This window comes from Oreochromis niloticus, linkage group LG22, assembly GCF_001858045.2.
Source record: "Oreochromis niloticus isolate F11D_XX linkage group LG22, O_niloticus_UMD_NMBU, whole genome shotgun sequence".
Classification (NCBI taxonomy): Eukaryota; Metazoa; Chordata; class Actinopteri; order Cichliformes; family Cichlidae; genus Oreochromis; species Oreochromis niloticus.
The window spans coordinates 22191385-22211546 of record NC_031985.2 but is presented as its reverse complement, the minus strand read 5'-3'; the positions used below and the strand labels follow the sequence as shown (position 1 = coordinate 22211546).

The 20162-nt window shown below is 40.6% G+C and overlaps 1 protein-coding gene across 35 annotated transcripts in view; it reads right to left on the bottom strand.

The window, feature by feature from the left end:
* clasp2 (cytoplasmic linker associated protein 2) overlaps positions 1-20162 on the bottom strand; it is a 60693-nt gene that overhangs the window by 33723 nt on the left and 6808 nt on the right. For 32 of the 35 annotated variants that reach the window (XM_005478584.4, XM_005478583.4, XM_005478589.4 and 29 more), the window contains exons 3-7: positions 14911-15014; positions 14325-14416; positions 12283-12358; positions 11420-11517; positions 7656-7726 (exon numbers count right to left, since the gene is read on the bottom strand). In XM_005478584.4, the coding sequence (XP_005478641.1) occupies positions 7656-7726; positions 11420-11517; positions 12283-12358; positions 14325-14416; positions 14911-15014 (441 nt within the window). Of the gene's footprint in view, positions 1-2169; positions 2343-7655; positions 7727-8357; positions 8672-8892; positions 8980-11419; positions 11518-12282; positions 12359-14324; positions 14417-14910; positions 15015-20162 lie in introns of those variants that run through there. The other 3 variants (XM_005478604.4, XM_005478605.4, XM_005478603.4) reach the window with 3 other exon arrangements.

Sequence of the window (20162 nt, the reverse complement as noted above, 5' to 3'; positions counted from 1 at the left end):
AGTGATGACAACTGGAAAGAAGAACACGAGCAGCACCGTGGTGTCTGAGACAAAAGCTGCTAAAAACTCTCAGCTCCAAAATAAACGAGCAGAAGTATGTATGTCAAAAAAAAAAGACTAATAAAAAACAAACAGCAAATCCTGCAGACATGTTGAGTGAAAAGATAAACCACTGAACATACAGTGGTTTAGATGCAAAATGGGGTAATACTAGAAAAATACATACAAAGGAAAGTGCAAATAAAAAGAAAATGACTTCCTTTGCTTCCATAGAATGACACTAAGTTTTTTTTTATACATACTAACAATATATTTAATTGTAGCCATCAGTTTGGTAACATAAGAGGGTCAAATGCTTCACTTGCGACCAATCTGGGACAGAGAATGACTGAGAGAAAGGGGAGCAAAGGAAAAAAAAAGAGACAGGTTTGAGGTTTAAGCTTGGATTCTCTAATAGGAGACAGGCTGCTCCATTTCCAGCCCAGCTCAGAGAAAATGATCTCATTAAAAGAAGACACACATACACAGAGACTCAGACACACACAGGTATAATTTGAGTCCCAATTCCAAGTCGGGGAGAGGGATAAGCCATAATATTCAGTGGAAAGCTTTGCCATGACAATCAGAGTAGCTTGGAAACAGGGTCATGATTCCCTTTGCAGAGACGGTGATGCACTGAAGCAGAATGAGCATGTCTGCAAGAGACACTCTGTGTGTGTGCGCGCGCGCGTGTGTGTTTGTGTGTGTGAGAGAGAGTCTGTGAGTATGTGTGTGTCACTCCCTGTCAACACTGAAGTACTATGCAAGCAGAGAAAGCTGCTACTGATGGTCAGTTTGGGGCACTGAATATCATTGCTCTTCCAGTGTGTGTGTGTGTGGACAGGGCCAAATGTCATTAAGTAAGAGCCGAGCGCAGCGCCATGGGCACTGACATGCTTTACTTTCCCAAGAACCAACACCAGAAAAAACCTCAATTCACCTCTAAACATGTTTACTAATGAATGAAAAAGACCTGTTAGTCATGATCGTTATCACAATTTTGATGACAAAAGCATTTTTTCCCCTCTTTGCTTATGTGAAATTTTGACCTTTCTCAACAACTTCTTTTCATTCGCTTCAAACCAGGAACCCTATAACACAAAGCCACTGGCAACATTTCTTCTCATGTTGTGCAATTTGGTGCACAACATGACACAAGGGTATGTAACCTGAAACTACCGGTGTGTCATTGTGATGATGGCTTTCTTTGTTACCAGAAACTAAACTGCTTTGAAGAGAAGCGTTTTGTAATTCCATTCGGGTTGGGAAAAATCTTTGGCATGATGAAGACAATAAAAACTACTAACTAACCCATACACAATGTGGGAAACAAAAGGGAGGGAGACAGATTTTTGGGGGTTCTGCATACCGACCTACTAAACAACACAAAGTAACCTCATTTCAACATCATGTAAACATTTTTTTTTTGTTCTCGCAAAAAATTTTGACCTAAAGTGGAAGAAACCCCACATTTGCAAAGCTCTACAATGGACCTTACTATTGTAATGATTACTTTTCAAATCCAAGCACATTTGCACTATATTCACATAACCACAAGTAAGTGAAAGGCTTCACCAGTAAGCCTGGAGATTGAGAGCTGGGGTGTTAACACAGAAGAACAAACACTTGACCTGATATTACTACAAAAGAAAAAGTTTAAGCGAGAGGACAGAAAAGCAGAGACTGAGTGGCTACTTGAGTAAAGCCACACTAGACATGAAGAGCACAGTGGGGAGAGGAAGTATCTAGCCAAGAAAATTGGCTTGGCTAGATACGGTGCGGTGCAACTATGACCTCGAGCAACAAGCTACAAAACAACAAGCATCTCTCAAATTTTTAAACAGCTCAGGTTGGGTAGACCATTGTTCTTGCAGATATGCATGCTTGCAATAAATGCAGCATCATGGAGGCATTTGAGGACACCCCAGTTTTCCCCTTGCATGCACGCACATGCGCACACACACACCAAAGCACTTGGGGTGAAAGTGCAATGAGTTTAAGCTGATTTCAATCTAAAACCATATGCTGGGCAGCTTTTGTGTGAGTGCCAGCATCCACAGCCAGATGAGATTAAACACCCAACCACACACACCCGGGCACAAACACACACACACACACACACACACTTACCATTATCATCATCCCCAAATGCCATAGTTACAGCGTTATGGGTCAAATCCGCTGGTTTGCTCTGTATTCACTTCTGTCCCTCTGTTCTCGCCTTTGTTATCTCCTCTATCTCTGTTTCTCCCTCGTTTGTTCAATCTCTCTCTGTCATGATGAATCAGGGAGAGGCAGTGATAGGCACAGCGCTGTGACTCGGCTACTGCCAGCGATCTCTGTCAGCTTCCTCCCTCGATCCTCTGCCCTCCTCGCGTCCCTCCCTCCTCCCCTCTATCCTCTATCCTCAGCAACAGCTGCCTCAAACCCCTTCAAAGAGAACGCCAAGAGCTGGCCTGAAAGCGATGTGGGGCAAGGGCAAGTACGAAGGCATTTGTGTGCCTGTGTGTATTTTGGCAGATGGTTTGAGCTTGTGTCCCTAACTTAGAGGTTGAAGAGTCTTTACAAACAAAAACAAACCTCATACTCACTACATTCTGTGGCAGATCATCCACTACTGTTTTTGACATAGTTTCTCAACAAAAGTAACGCAAGATGTCACTGATGTTAGATGTAAAGCGTCAAACAAGAATTAAGAAAGCAGGAACGTGTTGAGAAAACAGACTCCAGAGATACTTCATTATTCGACAAAAAGACTCACATTTATCTTTGCTGTACATAAAAATTTAACAGAATGGTAGATGCAACCACCTGTTACCTGTGAAGCTAGAAAAGATGTAGTAAGAGCAGAGTTCAAACATTTTGTGATAAAAAAAAAAAAAAAAGAGTTAACTTTGGCACAAACAGCACAGCAGCAGTGGTTTTACAAGATGGAAACGAATTATTTTCACATTTCCATAATAAAGAGAAAGTAAAGGCGGCTCTACAGGCAAGACAGAAGTGAAATATGATTATCCCATTTAATATTAAACTATTACTAACCTAACATAATGTAATTAAAGATAAACAGACAGGTATTGGCTGATGAGGCAAAACTATCAAATCATAGGATTTGGCAATTGCACTATTTTAACCCCTTTCTCTTCTATTTATCTTTCTAACATGTTCTAACATATTTTTTCACTGTATGAATGATGCTCATAGGTCTTTTTTGTTAGTCCAACTGAAACTAACCATTATTTTCATTATTCAAACACACGGAAAAACAAATGCTTTGCATTCTCGGTTTCAAAGGTCTCCTAGCCAACAGTCTTGAAGATGATTAACATATCACTGAACTAAGGGATTAAATGATTAACAGTCTACACACTAAAGCAAAGACCTTTGGTTTTAGACAGTGATAAAACAAGGTATCTGGCACTTTTTATTTACTGTTAAATAATAATAAGGCTGCACAATTAATCACAATTTTGGCCTCCCACAATTGGTGCACTTTTCCAATTAAACACCAAATCGAAAGAAATTGAGCGCTCCCGAGATCAAATACAATGAAGTTCCTGCATGTGTCAGTCACAGCTGTTCCCTGCACTGCACAGCTTCAAGTTTCTTGGATGCAGCATGAACGAGTGACATTATATTTAAAAAAAACAAAAAAACAACAACAACAGACAACAGATAACAGACTGCTGGGGGAAAAAAAAAAAAACTAAGGTAGAAGGCAAAGGGCTTGTTTGGAGAAGCAGGCCATCATCTGCTGTGAAAACACTTCAGATTTAGGCCAATTTCTTGGTAATAATTCTAGTCATAATCATGTAGCCCTATTTACATAAAAAACATTAATCATGAAAAGCAGTGAAAATTAAAATTACTGTTTGCTTCAACCTCATTAGGCAGGGAAAGGTATGCACCCAGAAAAGTACAAACAATGCCAACTGTGGCGTGACCAGCTGTAGTAGCTGAGGCATTACAAAGAAAGAAGCTTAAACACACTTGAGGCAGCAGCCAAGGCCAAACAGCAGGGTGTGTAGCTAAAGTTCACCGAGGTAAGCCTCTGCAATTACTTCCACTTCATGTTTACTCAGGGAGTTTGAAAATACGGTCAGTGCAAAAGTCCAGATTGTCAAGTTTTTAAAGCAAAAGAAGAAAACAAGTGAGTGGCAAAAAGGGTAAAAAGAATGGGTATATAGAGCAAAAAACGCAGTCACAACTAGGGATATTACAGAGATACAAATATAGAAATATACGTAAATTGGGTAAATACCTCAAAATTTAATCTAAGAGCAATTACAAAGTTACAACATGACATAGTTGACATAAAAGGAACAGATGTGGAAGATGACGTTGAAACTCTCAATACTTCATACTCTTCATTACGTCATTATGAAAGCAACACGAGAGGCAACAACTGTGTGATTTCAGTAAACCTAACCCACAGAAATATGTAATATGTAACACCCCAATCGCCACCTCCAATCTAAGATGCCCTAACCATAACTGTGACAATTCATAATGCAGACTGACAGCCAGGGCATTAGAGGACATATACCCCAAAGTCTGTGTGTGCAAATGTGTTTCAGAGAAATAAAGCAGAGACCCTTTCACTTCCTCTCTCCTTTCCTCTGTCACTATTTGACACAACCCACCTGAAGGTGTCATATTTTGTATTTAACCCGGCCAGCACGATGGCTGTGACAGCCAAAACATAAACAGAAGATTTTAGTAAGGCTGAGATTTTAACCTTTAATGACTGCACCAGAGACGTATGGTCCATATAGAAATCCCCTCATAGGGCACAAACCAAAACTGACTCCAAGCACCTAAACTTGAGCACGGCTTGACTTTAAAACCGGACTCTTATCCTGAGCCGAAGGTAGACAGACAAACTTATAGAAACTAAATCAACTAAACACAATATTCTTGAAAGATTTCAGATATTTTATACTTTATCATTATTTCAGACTGACTTAAAAGCTTAATTCACTTATCACTGAATTTGATATTAAGAAAGACATAAAAACACAAAAAAAACAAACATATGACATCAGGAGGTAGTTTGATACATTTTCAGTACTTTTGAGCAACTCAGCTAAACTTGTGTACAAAATTTAACATTCACACTTTTATTTTAAGCATGTTTGACAATTTAGAGGTCTGGGCTGCTGAGCACCCACCAACTTTCACTGCTCCACAACCTTTTTGATGCCCAGGACATGATCAGTTGCCTGACAGCCAAACAACCAATCACAGCTGTTTTTTGTCACAGCGAGTTTAAATGAAAGCGAGAGTGCCAAACGAATAAATATTCTGTCTGGAAACAATCGCTGCTTTCATCCTGGGAAAAGCACATGACAGATGACAACAACGCAGAGTTAAAAACATTAACAATTCATCACAACAACTACACAATCACAAACCCAAATCACAACTTTGCTCCAAGCCCCGGGGAAGTGGGATTTTAAAAGTCAGACTCCCTTCATCTCACTTCGGCCCACAAAGACAGCAGCTAAAGCCTTACATGCCGTGTCTTTCCCTATGCCTCCCTCCAAGTAAACCAGCTGCAACAGCCTGTCAAGCACCAACTCCCTGCTGTACCCGGTGGACAGATACAGTGACAGGACAGCCTGAAGGTATATCATCCAATGACAACCTCTGTCAGACACCAACAGCAAACCCAGCTGACCTCGGAGGGAGCACAAACTCAGCTTAAAGCCACATGTCAACTCAATTTGGTGGAGATTTAGAAAACATTTCAGTAAAAATAATATTCATAATCTTGGAAACTTCATCGCTCTCATAATTTATAAAGTACTAAATAGTCTGTACACATCAGTGGTTCCCAAATGTGTTGGACGATCGTGTGACAATCACACATTATTAATGCAATTTGCAACTGAACAAAATGCAATGCATAAAATGTTAATTTTCTCCACCAGTACTTTGCATGCACTCATTCCCCGAACAGAAGCAAACTCTGTACCCTAAAAATATGATTCAGAAACTTCAAAGAGAACCCCAGTCTGTTCACACAGTTGCAGGGTGGTGGGAATTATGAGAGCGTGACAAATCAAAGGCCCTGACTGACAGATAGGAGCTGACAGCAAAAATCTGCAAGGGAGGAAATACATCACTCTGTTGTTTGGAGCAAAATAAAAATAAATCACCACCAGTCCAGACCACCCAGTACCTAAAGAAAGACTGTAAGACAGCATTGTGAAAGCTACCTGCGTTATGGATTCAGGTAGACTGAGAATGTCAAGACATTTGGCCTGCTTCAAAAGAGCACTGGATCTGAACCCGAAGAAGCCTGTCTAATTAATGTATAACAAGGCAATGGAAGCACAATGTATACTTGCTGAGCAGCAATTAAAAAAAAGAAAAAGGAAAAAGAAATTTCTAGATGCTGCAAATGGTTTTATCAAGAGGGCCTACAGCAATGCATCCACAGAAGGGTTGATGGCATGTTTGACAGAGGCTGCTTTGCACAGATGATTAATAAGTGTGCCTTTGAAGATCAGCCCTGCCCTTTGCTGCGTGTTGGGAAGAATATGTTTAAAAACAGAAACCCACTAGTATACATAACCAGATTTTAAACTGACAAGCTATACTTTATATACTGATGATGCCTTTACTGGAACCCCCATCAGCTTTTATGCAGCTCCATGCTTCCAATTTTCCAATTATCAACAGTTCCACAAGAGCTCTTATCAACCAGAAAGTAGATGCACAACCCAGAAAGATAAAGGCAAACTGCTGGTCTCTGCTTTTAGATGAGAACAGTGCTTTTTGTGTAACTGAATAAATTATCATACATCAAGGCAGTGTGACTGCAGTTTGTTAAGTGACATGATAGATGGGAAGAACAACGGGAAACCACTGATTCATTGTTTTTGCTTCTAAATGATACTCTGATAACTCAGCTCAGAGGATGTGCTCATACCAAATACCAATCTCATACCTTTCTTTTCTCAAAAATCAAACTCTGTTTATCTTACTGGAACGGATACTAAAAAAATGAAGTCCCATGGGAACTGAATAACCTATATTCAAGATTTAAGTAAAGGCTTTCAGACACACACTTAATAAGCATCATGTCTGCTTCTAATACATATGTAAACAGGGAAACCTCACATTTTCATTTGTGCATAGTGTCAAAAACTCCCTGAGGCGCTGCTTAACGCACTTTTATAACCCGAAAATTTAAAAGTGCAGAGTGAAATATTACTGTGAGGGTTACTGTCAATATAATTACAATTCTCCAGGGTCAAACAACACTGGCTCCACAGACCACCTTACTGCTGGGGAGGGGAAAACTCAGCAGCAGCCTTCAGCTCAGGTTTGGTTCTGCTGACGTGCACGCACACGCAAACTCTAAACCATTAATCTTGTTAGGACCTCTTACAGGAGCTCATGGCAACAAACTGACACAACCACAAAAGCACATGCAGATTTAGACACACAAGCACAGGCACCCCCCGCCCCTCGAAAGACACACACAATGTTGCTCCCTTATGAAACACACCCACTACATGACAACAGTGAAACCATCTTGACAATGTGACTCAACTTGGTGGCTATCCAATTCAAGTGTGGCAAAGTAAATGAGAGAACGCACTGACCGTGACTCGGGCTGAGAGCCATGTTGCCCGAATTCAAGGCTTCATCAAAACGAGCAAATATCGTCTGTAACCTGGAGAAAGAGAAAAGGAAGATTAGTAGTGTCGAGCACAGATATACAGTAGAATGTTAATATCACCAAAGCTGTCAAACTAAATGTATTTAAATGAAGAAATTACAATCAAGTCCAGAATTTAAAAAAATAAAATAAAATGTAAGCACCCCACAGAGACGTTTGACCAAAACACAAACAAGGTGCTAAAAATTCCAAATGAGACTCATTATCAAAATCAGCAGCAGCAGCAGCAGCAACATGTGGACAGTATCCACGCCTTTCTGTCTGATTGTGGGTGGGTGTGTCTATTATGGCAGTCACACTCATGAAGCTGCAGCAGCAACACCCCAAGTGTCCTCTTATAACATCCTACTAGCATCAGACAGACACACACATGAAACCACCAGCCAGGTCTGCTCAGTCATGTGATTAATAGGTAGGACTGTCAGCGTAGTAACAGGGCAGATATCCATCTCAATCAACAAACAGCTCAAGCTAAAATAACTTGGTAATCCTTCAAATGCACAACTGGTTAGACAAAAACACAACAAAGACTAAAACACATGACCCCGAATAACATGCCTTTATGTCTGCTTTGCCGAAAGGTTAACCATGGATGGGCGCACACAACAATTAGAGCAATACACACCGTGCTCTTTCTGTCTCTTGGTGTCTGCTTGCTGGTCCACAACCGCCAGACAGCTAAGCAGCTTCTGATAAGTGACGATTAGCGTTGCAACTAGCTCCTAAGCTGTGCACCATTTTCACGTGGTTCCCTTTCTTTCATTAGCATTTTGTGCATCTGTTTGTTTCAGCAAAAATCTAGCATTTAGTCTTCAGCACTGATTTGCCTCAGTATTTCCCCGTGGGCTGATTAATAGCTTGCTGCGTTGCTACGCAATCTTGCATTAGCTCCCATGTTGGTGACACACTCTGGTCCTCAGCTCCCCTCAGCTCTTTGTATCCAACATGGTGCAGTGGCTCCGAGAGGGAGGGAGGGAGGAAAGAAGACGGGAAGAGAGGGAGGGAGTGTGTGTGAGAGAGAGAGAGAGAGAGAGGGGGGGGGAAGCCAAACGGCGAGAGACCAAAGCATGCTACGGGCATGCGACAAAGCACCACCTACTGTCACACATACACACTATACACACAAACACCAACTGAACAACCTAAACAGCAGTACGTACAGTAAATTTCCAGGCAGCGTCTTTGTGTGTCTGTATGAGCAGGAGAGAGAGTCAAATGGGCCAGTTTGTGTGACAGACAGCAAAGAGATTCAGTTACCCTTTACATAACCTCCCTCTCATACACAGACACACACGTACTCGTCAGAGGGGGAGGGGCTGTGTGGCTAACAGCAGACAGCGCTGCTCCTCCCCCCTCAGTGTCTTGCCTTCTCATCCCACTTGCACATGTTCCCTCCCTCTTCTTATTTCATCTTTTTATCGCGGCCATTGAAAAACCCCTGTGTCCATCAGAGGACTCATGTCCTTCAGGTAACTCATCTCCAAATCAAAACACATGAGGCAGGCGTGATGAATGCTCACTCAACCAGCATTTGACCTACTTATAGGAAGCTGCTGTCAGATGGTAACCCCTTGTTCTTACCAGTAATGGACCCAACATTACAACTGTACTTCCAGACACAACTCCAGTAAATAAGCCAACTGTAAAATTAAGTTCCACTTTCAGGTTTCTTCATGCACCATTATGTCATTTGAAATAGGTTTTTAATTTCAATCTAAGCCCTATTCACAACACCTGATCACCAAATCCAAGTAGTGTTTTGGCTCGTGTCAGCAGGTTTAACCTGTGTCTAAACATCTGATCTGAGGTCATAAGATATGCACATCTATATGCTTATTTCACTGAAAATTGATTAGATGAAATGACTTATTATGAATTATGTCAAGTTACAACTGGAACATTTTGAGACTGTTGTAAGGGGGAAAAATGTATTTATTTATACAGATAATCCCATCAAAATTCAGTGTCTCATTTACAACAGAGAGCTGTTTCATACAGAAACTTAATTTTGGGAAATAGCTTTTAATCATTTAGCTGGCACAGTCCAAAATAGGTTTTAGATTGTAAAATGGTAAATGGTAAATTTGGTAAATGGTAAACTTGCCTCCACACATGACAACTGCCGGTATGTGCAAGAAATATTTTGCACACATTTTTAAAAATGTGTGCTTGTTTGGTATTTAAGGGATGTGGTCATTCAACAATTATTCCTCTTTTATGACTTCATCTTTCTGTCCATTATCTAATGCCAACTCTGCAGAGCTGATATGTCATCAAGTCAGCAAGATCCTGGCCAGAGCCTTGCTTTCCACTCAGTAACCCTTTGGGTTGCTCCGTATGAAATCAATTATTAAATAAACAAAACAATTTAAACTGAATTTTAAAAAAATCCCACTGTACAATAACATTAGTATATTAGGTATATTAAGTTACAACCCCTCAAATTATAGGGGTGGAAATTTTTGTACTTAATAATTTGCGTTTGCGTTATTTTTTCCAAACATTACACGACACTTGGAGTGATTGTGAAACTGATTTGGCTGCAGTTTTTAAACAGAGCTTTAATGTGTTTTCACTCTGAAACTTTCACAACGATACCTACTGTAATGTTTTGAAGCCTAAAAAAATAAATTAGCAAATAAATGCATAACACAATTTAAAAAGCACAAAATTCTCACATACCTCTATGGGTCTGTAACTCAGACAACTTTCATAACATGAAGGTAAAAATTTAGCATGGCTTCATTAAACATATGAACAAAAACACACAAAGCAATTCCAACAGCTTTGCTCCAGGTTTTGTACTAAGGCTATTTGCCTATAGGAGACCTAAAGCTGACTGAAACATCACTAATAAAATTAATGAGAGTTTTGATCAGTAAAACTGCAGTATTGTGGATGTTCACACCACTATTCTTATACAAACTATACAAAGTAACAAAAACAGGTTTGGGAGATTCGTGATGCATACAATACATATAAAAATTCACGTGCAGAATTCAGTAATAATTATACACAACATCTGTTCAGGAAGAACAAGCGCAGGCTGTAAATCACTGCATCTGTCAGGCCTCCGATATTTAAATGAAGGCAGACAGCCACACCACTCTGTAAATCCCACACATTCAGACAGTGTGTTTACACTGGAGACGGACTGGCTTAATATGCACAGCACATGACACATGACCACAGCCAGCATTCACAGACGCAAGACTCATACTGAGCAGTCAGCATACAGCACTGGCTGTTGCTCGACTCTCACACATGGGAGAAAGCGGTAAAAAAGGGGGCAGAAAGAAGGGGTCACTGTGTGCTCTGAATAACCTTCAACCCTGCACATGTAGCCAGGACGACCAAAGCGGGACAAAACCACTCATTAAACCTCTTCTGATGACTCGAACACAGTTTTTCCAGTTTTTACCCCCATTTCTGTTACTCCACCCAACGCTTTTGTACCCCATGGCTGCACCCTCTCACCCTCCTCCCTCATTCAGTCGGCATTGTGCTCTGGATGAAAGTGCCTCTGTGTGTGTGAAGGCCAGAGTGGTGCATGGTGTGGCTTGGGACAAACTGAGTGCCAAGGCCACGGGACTCCATAGAAACACAGGCAACAACAAACTCAAAAATTAAATATATAAATAATAATAATTTTTTAAAAAAATACTACGAAAAAGAACAAAAACTCACCGTGCAGCTGGAAGTCCTCTCTTTCCAATGTCTGCTCTGACCTTCTCTCCAACGTGACGATAAACATCCACCAGCGTTGTTATCGACGCCTCACGTACCTAAACAGCAGACGTTCACCAATTTAATAACCCTCCACACATAAACACATGGAAAGAGATTCAAGTGCTGGGTTACCTAACACACTATAAAAAATGATATTTGTGTTTGTTAAGACTGAGATCGATTCTCCCTCATAATTCGACAAAGATTACACTCATGCTCATAGACTAAGAGACACAAACATGCAAACACACTAAAAAATAAACCCCTGAGAGCCCATACTGTTCCCTCCTATGGGAGCCATATGATTTGCTAGTTATTGCTGTAAACACTGTTGTGATTGGCTACAAGGATATTGTTGAAGGGATTCTCAGCACCCAAGGGTGGGCAGGCCTTTCTAGGATGTTGATTGGCCAGGACAGTATGTGGGTAGATAATCATTGGGTAGAAGATAGGAGCAGATTTCAGCTTTGGGGTGCAACTCTGCAGGAGGTTAAACCAACCTCTCTCTATTCCTCACACTGACACACACACACACAGAGCTAATACTCTTGTGTGGTTTAACAACCGGGTGCTCATGATTCAGCAGTGAAGCTGGGTGGTGGGTACAGAGCCCATCTCCTCACTAATAACAGTAATAATCACAGTGCTGCCTTAAGATGAAGCCCAACACACTTTGACTGCTGAGAGCTGAACAAAAAGGCTTATCGACAAACTGACTCAACAAAAACAATGACGAGCCACACGCAGTCAAAACAAACACACACAAAAAGGTACAATTTTCCCCACAGTCATGTAATCATGTATAACACTGCAGCTCTTACCTGTGGGTTTTGGTCTCCTGTCAGCGAGCAGAGATGAGGAACTATTTTACTGAGGCTCAGCGGCTGGGCTCCATACCTGAGAGTGTGAAACAGGCACAAGAGGAAACGTAAAAGAGAGAGGTGACAGTTGCCGGTGAAAATATAATTATCTGGTGTTCTTTTATAATAGAAACCTCGCTCCTCTCATTGAAAATATTTTTAGAAATTTGAAAAACATATCTATTCTAAGGCAGACTGACCTTTTAGTAGCCTGTTATAAGCTACAAACACTATCTACAAACCAGTGGATTATATTTGGGGCCTCCCCACAAAATACTTTGTGTCACATTTATATACAGCCCACACACACACACACACACACACACACACACACACACACACACACACACACACACCCCTCAGAAATTTAACATCACAAATGTAAATTACATTTGATACATTAGCAAACAAAGATGGTTTCTTAATTTCTTCTGTTCTGTCCAGTTATTTAAAAAAAACAAAAAAACAAAACAAAAAAAACCCACACTTAGGTTTCAGAGCACTAACTGCAATACTATGCACTGTTGGTGTTTTCACAACTCTCTGAAACTCCACTGATGGGCTGGAGCACCAGAGAGCACTCCTACTAAGATGAAAATAAAAGCTGCAATAACATCTTACTTCTTTACATCGACCCAGTCCTCTGAGAGGACAAGTGGACCAAAACCACACCCTCCATGCACAACAGACCCACCTGATCCACTCACCCTAGAAGTAAAGAGCTCAGGTTTTAAACTTTTCACCTGTCTGTATGTTCACTGTGCACTTAACAAAAAATAGAAATAAATGAACACCCAGAAGCAGCCCATTTCTGTGCCATGTTTTACTCATTCTACTCACTCATTATAGATGCCCGGGTACGTAAAGTACACATGCTCAGTGTATCTATTACATAGCAGCTTAGCATTTAGCACAACAGTGTCACCTTCCATTAGCAAAAAGATGCTAAAATTAGCACAGCAATTCTAATAGTCTAAATTTGCTCTGTGTGTGGGTGAGCTCAAGGTGGAAAACAGAGTAAAGGCCAAACTGCACAGATCTTGACTGCTGTGAACAAGCAGCAACAAACAAGTACCTGTACAGACAGAAGTGTCCCTGTAGTCCTACACACACAACCTGTCGTAACTACAACCTGCCGTCCAACAACTTACTGCCCAAATCTGAATAAAAACCGATTGCAATGAAATCAAAAAGATTAAAACCCATATTTATTTGAAAACAGTAGAAATGCAAAAGATAAAAGACTACAACTGAGCAATGTTATTTTTTTCCTTTTTTTTTTTTTAAGGTCATTTTTACCCCTCTGCCTCCCAGCAGATTTCAAATTCCTATGTTGCTTTCTTCTCATTTATTGCAGTGACAATATTTACAAAAAAACCTGAACTCTGACCTTGAGGTCAAGGTCACTAGGATTGAAACTCTTCTGAGATTTTTAGTAAATGCACAAATTGTTTGAGTTTGAAACATCTATGTCACCTTGTTGTAAAGTCATTGCATTCACAAACTTAGCTATCCATGCCACCCATTCGCCTGGAGGGGTGATGACAATACCTCAAACAAACCACATTTTAAAAAAGAGTTTGTAAACAACAGTTGTAAATAACTCAATTTTAGTAACCGATATTTTGTCTTTAAAACTGCATCCTGCTCTAGTCTCATAACATATTTTGAAAAGTGACAAGCTAGTTGTGTGACACCTCAGAGTCACACAAACAGTTTAATCCTGGAAAGTCGGAACATGTGTGCTCCTTGAGCAAACAAAATAGGTCATGGAAGGTGGTGGTAATAGCTCTGTGCAGCCCTCACCGAGCCAAACACTTACTAACAGAGATTGAAAGCAGTGTAGGATTGCATAATCTGTGTTATATTATCCATTACATTATGAACTTACTTAAGGATTAAAATATGAGATTTAACACACAGAGAATGAAAAAGATTGCCTATGCTTAATAAACTTGCCATTTCATTCTGGAAGCATTACAGATAAAGGAGAAGTTACTCACATGCTGAGCGTGGCACTGAGACAGAGGCAGATTCCTTCTCGAGAGCGGAAGTTCTTGTGCTTTAAACCAGGTAGCAGCCTTTCCCAAACATACTGCATGAAGGAGAACAAGAAGGATAAAAGTGTGAGCAAGCGTGAGAGAGAAAGAAAAAGAAAAGAAGGGGTGTCAGTAGGTCATCATCATCACCAACTCATCATTGGATGAGCAGTTTATGGAGTACAGAGGAGGTCACAATCTATGGAGATGAGCACGTGTGGCATGTGTAAATAAAACAAAACATTATGGAGTAATCTGTGTAATTCCTTCAATATCCACAAGAGGGGGTGGATAGGTAGAGTGCATGTCCACTGTAGTGTTTTTAATGCATTACTAATATGGAGGTGGCTTTAATTTGCCCGGTTTTTTTCTCTGCTGTGTCACATTTTTAGAATAACATTTTCTAGAACAACAACTCCATATACATGTCTTGTATAAAATTTAAATGACATTTGACAAAACTGTCTTCATGTTTCATGTAGTACACTGGCTAGGATTTACCTGTTTAGGCAATGGTTTGTGTGTCTGTGTGTGTGTGTGTGTGTCTCACCATTGGCGAGGCAGTCTGTTCCATGCAGCGAAGGATGAGGGCTTGGCTGTTCTCCCTGACTTGGTCCTTCCCATCACCCAGCCTGTCCACCAGAGCTGGCAACACTACACACAGAGAGAAAGGGAGTGGGTTGGTGAGTAAGAGTCAGTATATGAAAAACAGTTCACTGTGCATGACACTGAAACTCTAAATCTCTACAGGATTTAAAAGCCAAAGATATTTAAGACTGCCCCCGAGTGGTGCACTTTAAAAAAAACAACCAAAAAACCCCAGTGCTGTACAAAGTTGAATGTTCATGCTTAATATCATACGAGTGTGTCTGATAGAAAAGGGGGGGGAAAAGGGAAAGAAAGCTTAAGTAATACAACCATCAACACCGTAGCTTTTGACTAGAAAAGGGGAACGAGAGGGCAGGAAATGGGAAATGGACCATGACTAAAATAATGTCAAATGCCCTTGTGTCAGAGAGGCTGATGTAATGCAGTGACCACAGAAAGCCCTTTCAATGCTGGAAAACCAAGCTATGAGAACTGTAAGTTACTCCAATTCTCCCAATTTAGGAATACTGTTAAAAAAAAGGCTAAAAGTATTTACATCTTAAATATTAGGTGAATAGGTATGCGGCTGTTTTTAACTTAAACTGTACTTCTAATCAACAAATCGTACTACTAAACTAACTAAACTCACAACAAACTGACAACTAAAATTAGAAAACCAGTTTATTCAAAGCCTGACATAACCCAGCTGACCTTCTCTAATAAATAAAACCAATCTTTGTACATCTGTACTCTGAAATTGTTTTTTGTTAATAATTATTAGTCCCTTTCCCCAAGCCTATTGGGTCTGTGGGAATTTTTTTCAGACCAAAAAAAAAAAAAAAAAAAAAAAATCCCAATCACAACAGTTTGTATGTTGGTGTGTGGTGTATTTGGATGACATCGTTTGTGTGTGTGCAGTCTAGCTGGACCCTGTTTGACAGGACTAAGCTATAAATAAATCAAATATGGATATTTAATTATAAACATTCATATAATTTTTATGCAAAAAAGGTCAACAAGTCTGCTACCAGGACAAAACACTCCACCAATTTCCATTAACCCCTCAGCCACTTCCTGCTCATACTCACAATGCTAACAAACTACTGCAACTTAAACAGTGGCACTGATATATGATGTACTAGTGGAATAATGTATAAGCAAACTAATGTATTTTCAGAAAACTAACGATAAATTATGACACCAACCTGTGATGAACTATGTTATCAAACAGACATGTGCTGCTAAAGTTAAATAAACTTTGTTTTATTTATCACTAGCTATCACAATTTGCCCCACCCATCAAATGGATGGGATTGATGCACTGCTATGCAACATAACCCTGGGCTGTCCATGCTTTGAGACTGTCATTGGTGCACTGCAATTTCAAGGAAGAAATGGTCAGCCATGGTATTGATTTATTTTGCTCATGATTATAAAAGAAAGAAAAAAAAGACAGAACCCCCCCCCCGCAGAATTTGTTTATTTAGCAGTGGATGTCAGATCTGGTATGTCAGGCTTTGGATACACTAGTTGTCTTGTTTAGTTGGGTCACTTCATTGTTAATTTAGTTAGTTGGATTTGTTGCAAAGAAACACAACATACAATAACACCCATCTCTAATTTAAGTTAAAAACTGCCACATAAATGTTCACCTAATATTTAAACAACAAAAAAGTCCCCAACTGTTTCATTAGACTGCAATCTTAGCTGTAATTAAAATTTCTGAGATTCTGCTATTTCTGTGTGTCAGGCTGACCTGACTGAATGGAAGGCTCCAAACTGCCTCCAATTAATCTTTCAGATATATTATGTGTTGATGTACGAGTATCGTTTATTACACAGTGTTTTAACAACTTTCTAACAGTAGATAGATAACCCATCTCTCCATAAATGATTCTCTGCTTGTAATTCTTCTTGGTCAAAAATCTTGTAGTCTGCTGTCATGCTAGTCTGCACTGCTTGACCCCATTTGCAAAGGTAAATACAAATTTACACAGACGTCAATTTATTTTGGGTTTTCACAACACAGGTTGGACAGATCAACTCTTTGGTCAGTATACGACGATCCTACCAAATTTCTCAATGGTTGGACAACTGTTACGGTTATGTTCATAATGAGAAAAACAGTACATCAGTAACTTTTCAGCCAATAAACAAACAAACAAACAAAAAAAACAACCCCAAACACTTTTGCAGCAGTTTTCATATTAACGGCTCAGCTACCACCAAGCCATATCCTCTGAAAACTGTAAACCAACTTGTCTGTGTTAGAACATTTAACACTTTAGCCAATGAGTGTCAGAACTGATACATTTCCAAATGTTTGATTTTATAATAGCTTTAAAAAAAAAAAAAAAAAAAAAAAAAAAAGAGAGCACACACATCCAGCAAGAGTTTTACTAACGCCATCATTAAAGGGCAGAAGCTGCTCCTCCTAAACCGACTGGATATGAAGCCTCCTCCCTTACAAAAGGAAAAAGGGCTCAGAGTCATATGTTATGATTTCACTTCCCTTTCAGTGAATTCACTTGGAACAAAACATACAGTTTGAGATAGTACAACCACACGTGTCTTGGCTGAAGACACTTCGAGTCACGCATATTCACAGATGACCTGTGAAGACATATTCAAGGCCTCCGCCTGCACATGTACCCCTGTTATCACAGTCACCCCTCAGTTCTTAGACTCTGGCTGGCTATCTACTGCTAGTTAGCTCTTTTGTCCACAGACTCTAAGTTAGGCCCCGTTAATGTTAGCCAAAACTACACAGTTGGCATGTAGGCCACGTGTGAAATGTTAACTGCATGTTTTGTTGCCAGGTTCGGTGCTAAACCCTGGACAGTATCATCCCCAGATGTGATACGAATCCAAGTCTAGGAGCTGGCTCTCACATGCCTGCAGTTCTGCCATCTATCCCCAAGAGAGCAGCACATCTGCTGCTGTGGTTACGCTGCTGTGAATACAGCCTCCAAGCAAAGGTCCACCTTCAGGGCTCCAGAGAGACCTGACGTCTCAAAGGAACAACCTTCAGTCCTCTTCGCTATGGGACAGAGTTAAGAGGGGTTCCAGCAGCAGGGAGACACTCCTTCCCCCTATCTGTTGTGTTAGAAGGCACTGCAGCTCGCTAGTTATCTCTGCACACTTTAGTTTGACACTATTATTTGAATGCGAGATTGTGGCCTTTCTGCTGGGTCTGCCATGCCCCAAGGTGCTGGTGTTCCAACTTCAGTTCAATGACTGCTCTGAGGGCCATGTATACATGTCTTGTACTGTAAATCCTGTACTGAATACATTGAATGGGAATAAAATGTTATGACAATAACTTTTGTTCCCTGAAAAAGAGGACCAACATAAAAGCCCTTTTTCCATTAGTTTTTACTCGGATCAGCTCGACACGACGTGGTATGACTCACCTTGACTCGTTTTCCATTACAATCCAGTACCAGCTAATGTGTGTGGGGTTGTTATAGCAATGCTATAACATGAAAAGTGTGCTGAGCCCACCGAGGAGGTACTAATGGAAAGGGGCTCAAGTTGCAATTGAAGATGGGCTATCAAACCGAGGAATGATTATAAAAACAGGTGTATATGTGCAGAATGGGCCTTACATATCTCATCACAGGTCGTCTGCCTTAAATGTAATAACAGAAGCGTCTTCAGCCAGAACACACAGGGGCATGATATCCCACACCGTACCATATACTGTGCTGTACCGGGTTCTTATACTTCTAGAACAGACGTTACAGACACTTTAACACTTTGTTTGAATGTGCTGCTAACACAAGATTTTTATGTCTATTTATAATTCATTTAGGCTAGAAAAGCTATCAAGCGTATTCCATTTAATCTGGAGACAATAGATAACCTGCCTTTTTATTTATTTATTTTTTTAAATGAAGCGATATATCTGTGTGCTGTTTTTAAAGATCTCCATCTATACAGTTGAGTAGCTTTGGGTTAAGTGCTACAGACAGATTCAGCTCAGAAAGTGTAGAATGCTGTTGGTTTTCATGTCTTCATTCTTAACTTGGGCAGCCTCAAAGTCAACAAACACAAAGGTTTGAATGGTCTCTCCCAAAATTTCTGTGTTATATAAACTCCAAACCTCCCTTTGACATTCATGCAATAATACACAACAAAATGGCATAACCCCACACGCACGCACACACACACACACACGCGCACGCACGCACACACACACACACACACACACGCACACACACACACACACACACACACACACACACACACACACAGAGGAAAAAGACAGATGACATCACCGCATCGCTCCCCCCACTGATGTTTCACGCTAGGAATGTGGGTAGGAGTGTGTGTGTGTGTTTGTGAGTGCACATTACACTACCACAACAGCTGGTTGCCTTGGCAACAAGGACAATAACCTCAAACAGAAAAAGTGACAGCGGGGGCCATTGTTGCACATGACTTCATTTCTTTCATTAAAGATGAAAACATACACAGGCACACTTCTACCGAGCAATCTAACTGGCCAATCACGTCTCTTCATTTTTTTTTGTCAACAAGAAAATATAATTATGTCAAAGTAAAGTCCTTCATGATGTGCATGTTTCACTTCCCTTTCCACTTAACACCAGGGAGCTACTCGGAAGTGAAGGATGGTAACTGCACAGTTTTAAAGAGCACACACACACACACACACACACACTAACTGCAGCTGCCCTGTGCAATAAGTCAGCCCTGTAGATCAATACAATCCCTCGGTCTCAATGATCTCATCTTCCTCCCGTCAGTGTGTATGTGTGGGCGGGTAGGTGTGTGGAACAGTATGGGTGAAGGGACATGGAGAGAATACAGGGAAGGAGAAATGGAACTCAGAAAGAAGGAGAGAGATTCCATGACTGGCATTGGCTCAGAGAGATGTTTTTACCATCAATCCGTAACACACACACACACCTGCATTCATATAAAGTTCTTGGATAAAGAGAGTGCGTGTGCTAGACTATACACAGTGCGACCAGTCCAGCCTTTACAGAGTAGCATAGCAGGCTTCAGCAGGTTTGCCGGTGACAAGAGGCAGTGTGGCTGACAAAGACAGCTGGTGACACCTTAAGCGGGCACCCACAAGGTCTGGCACTGAGATAACACACAAATACACACTGGAAGAGCATGAAATCTGATATGAGATTTAGTCCCTGAGGTCATGAATCAAGGTGTGGTTTTGGGGTGTATTAGAGT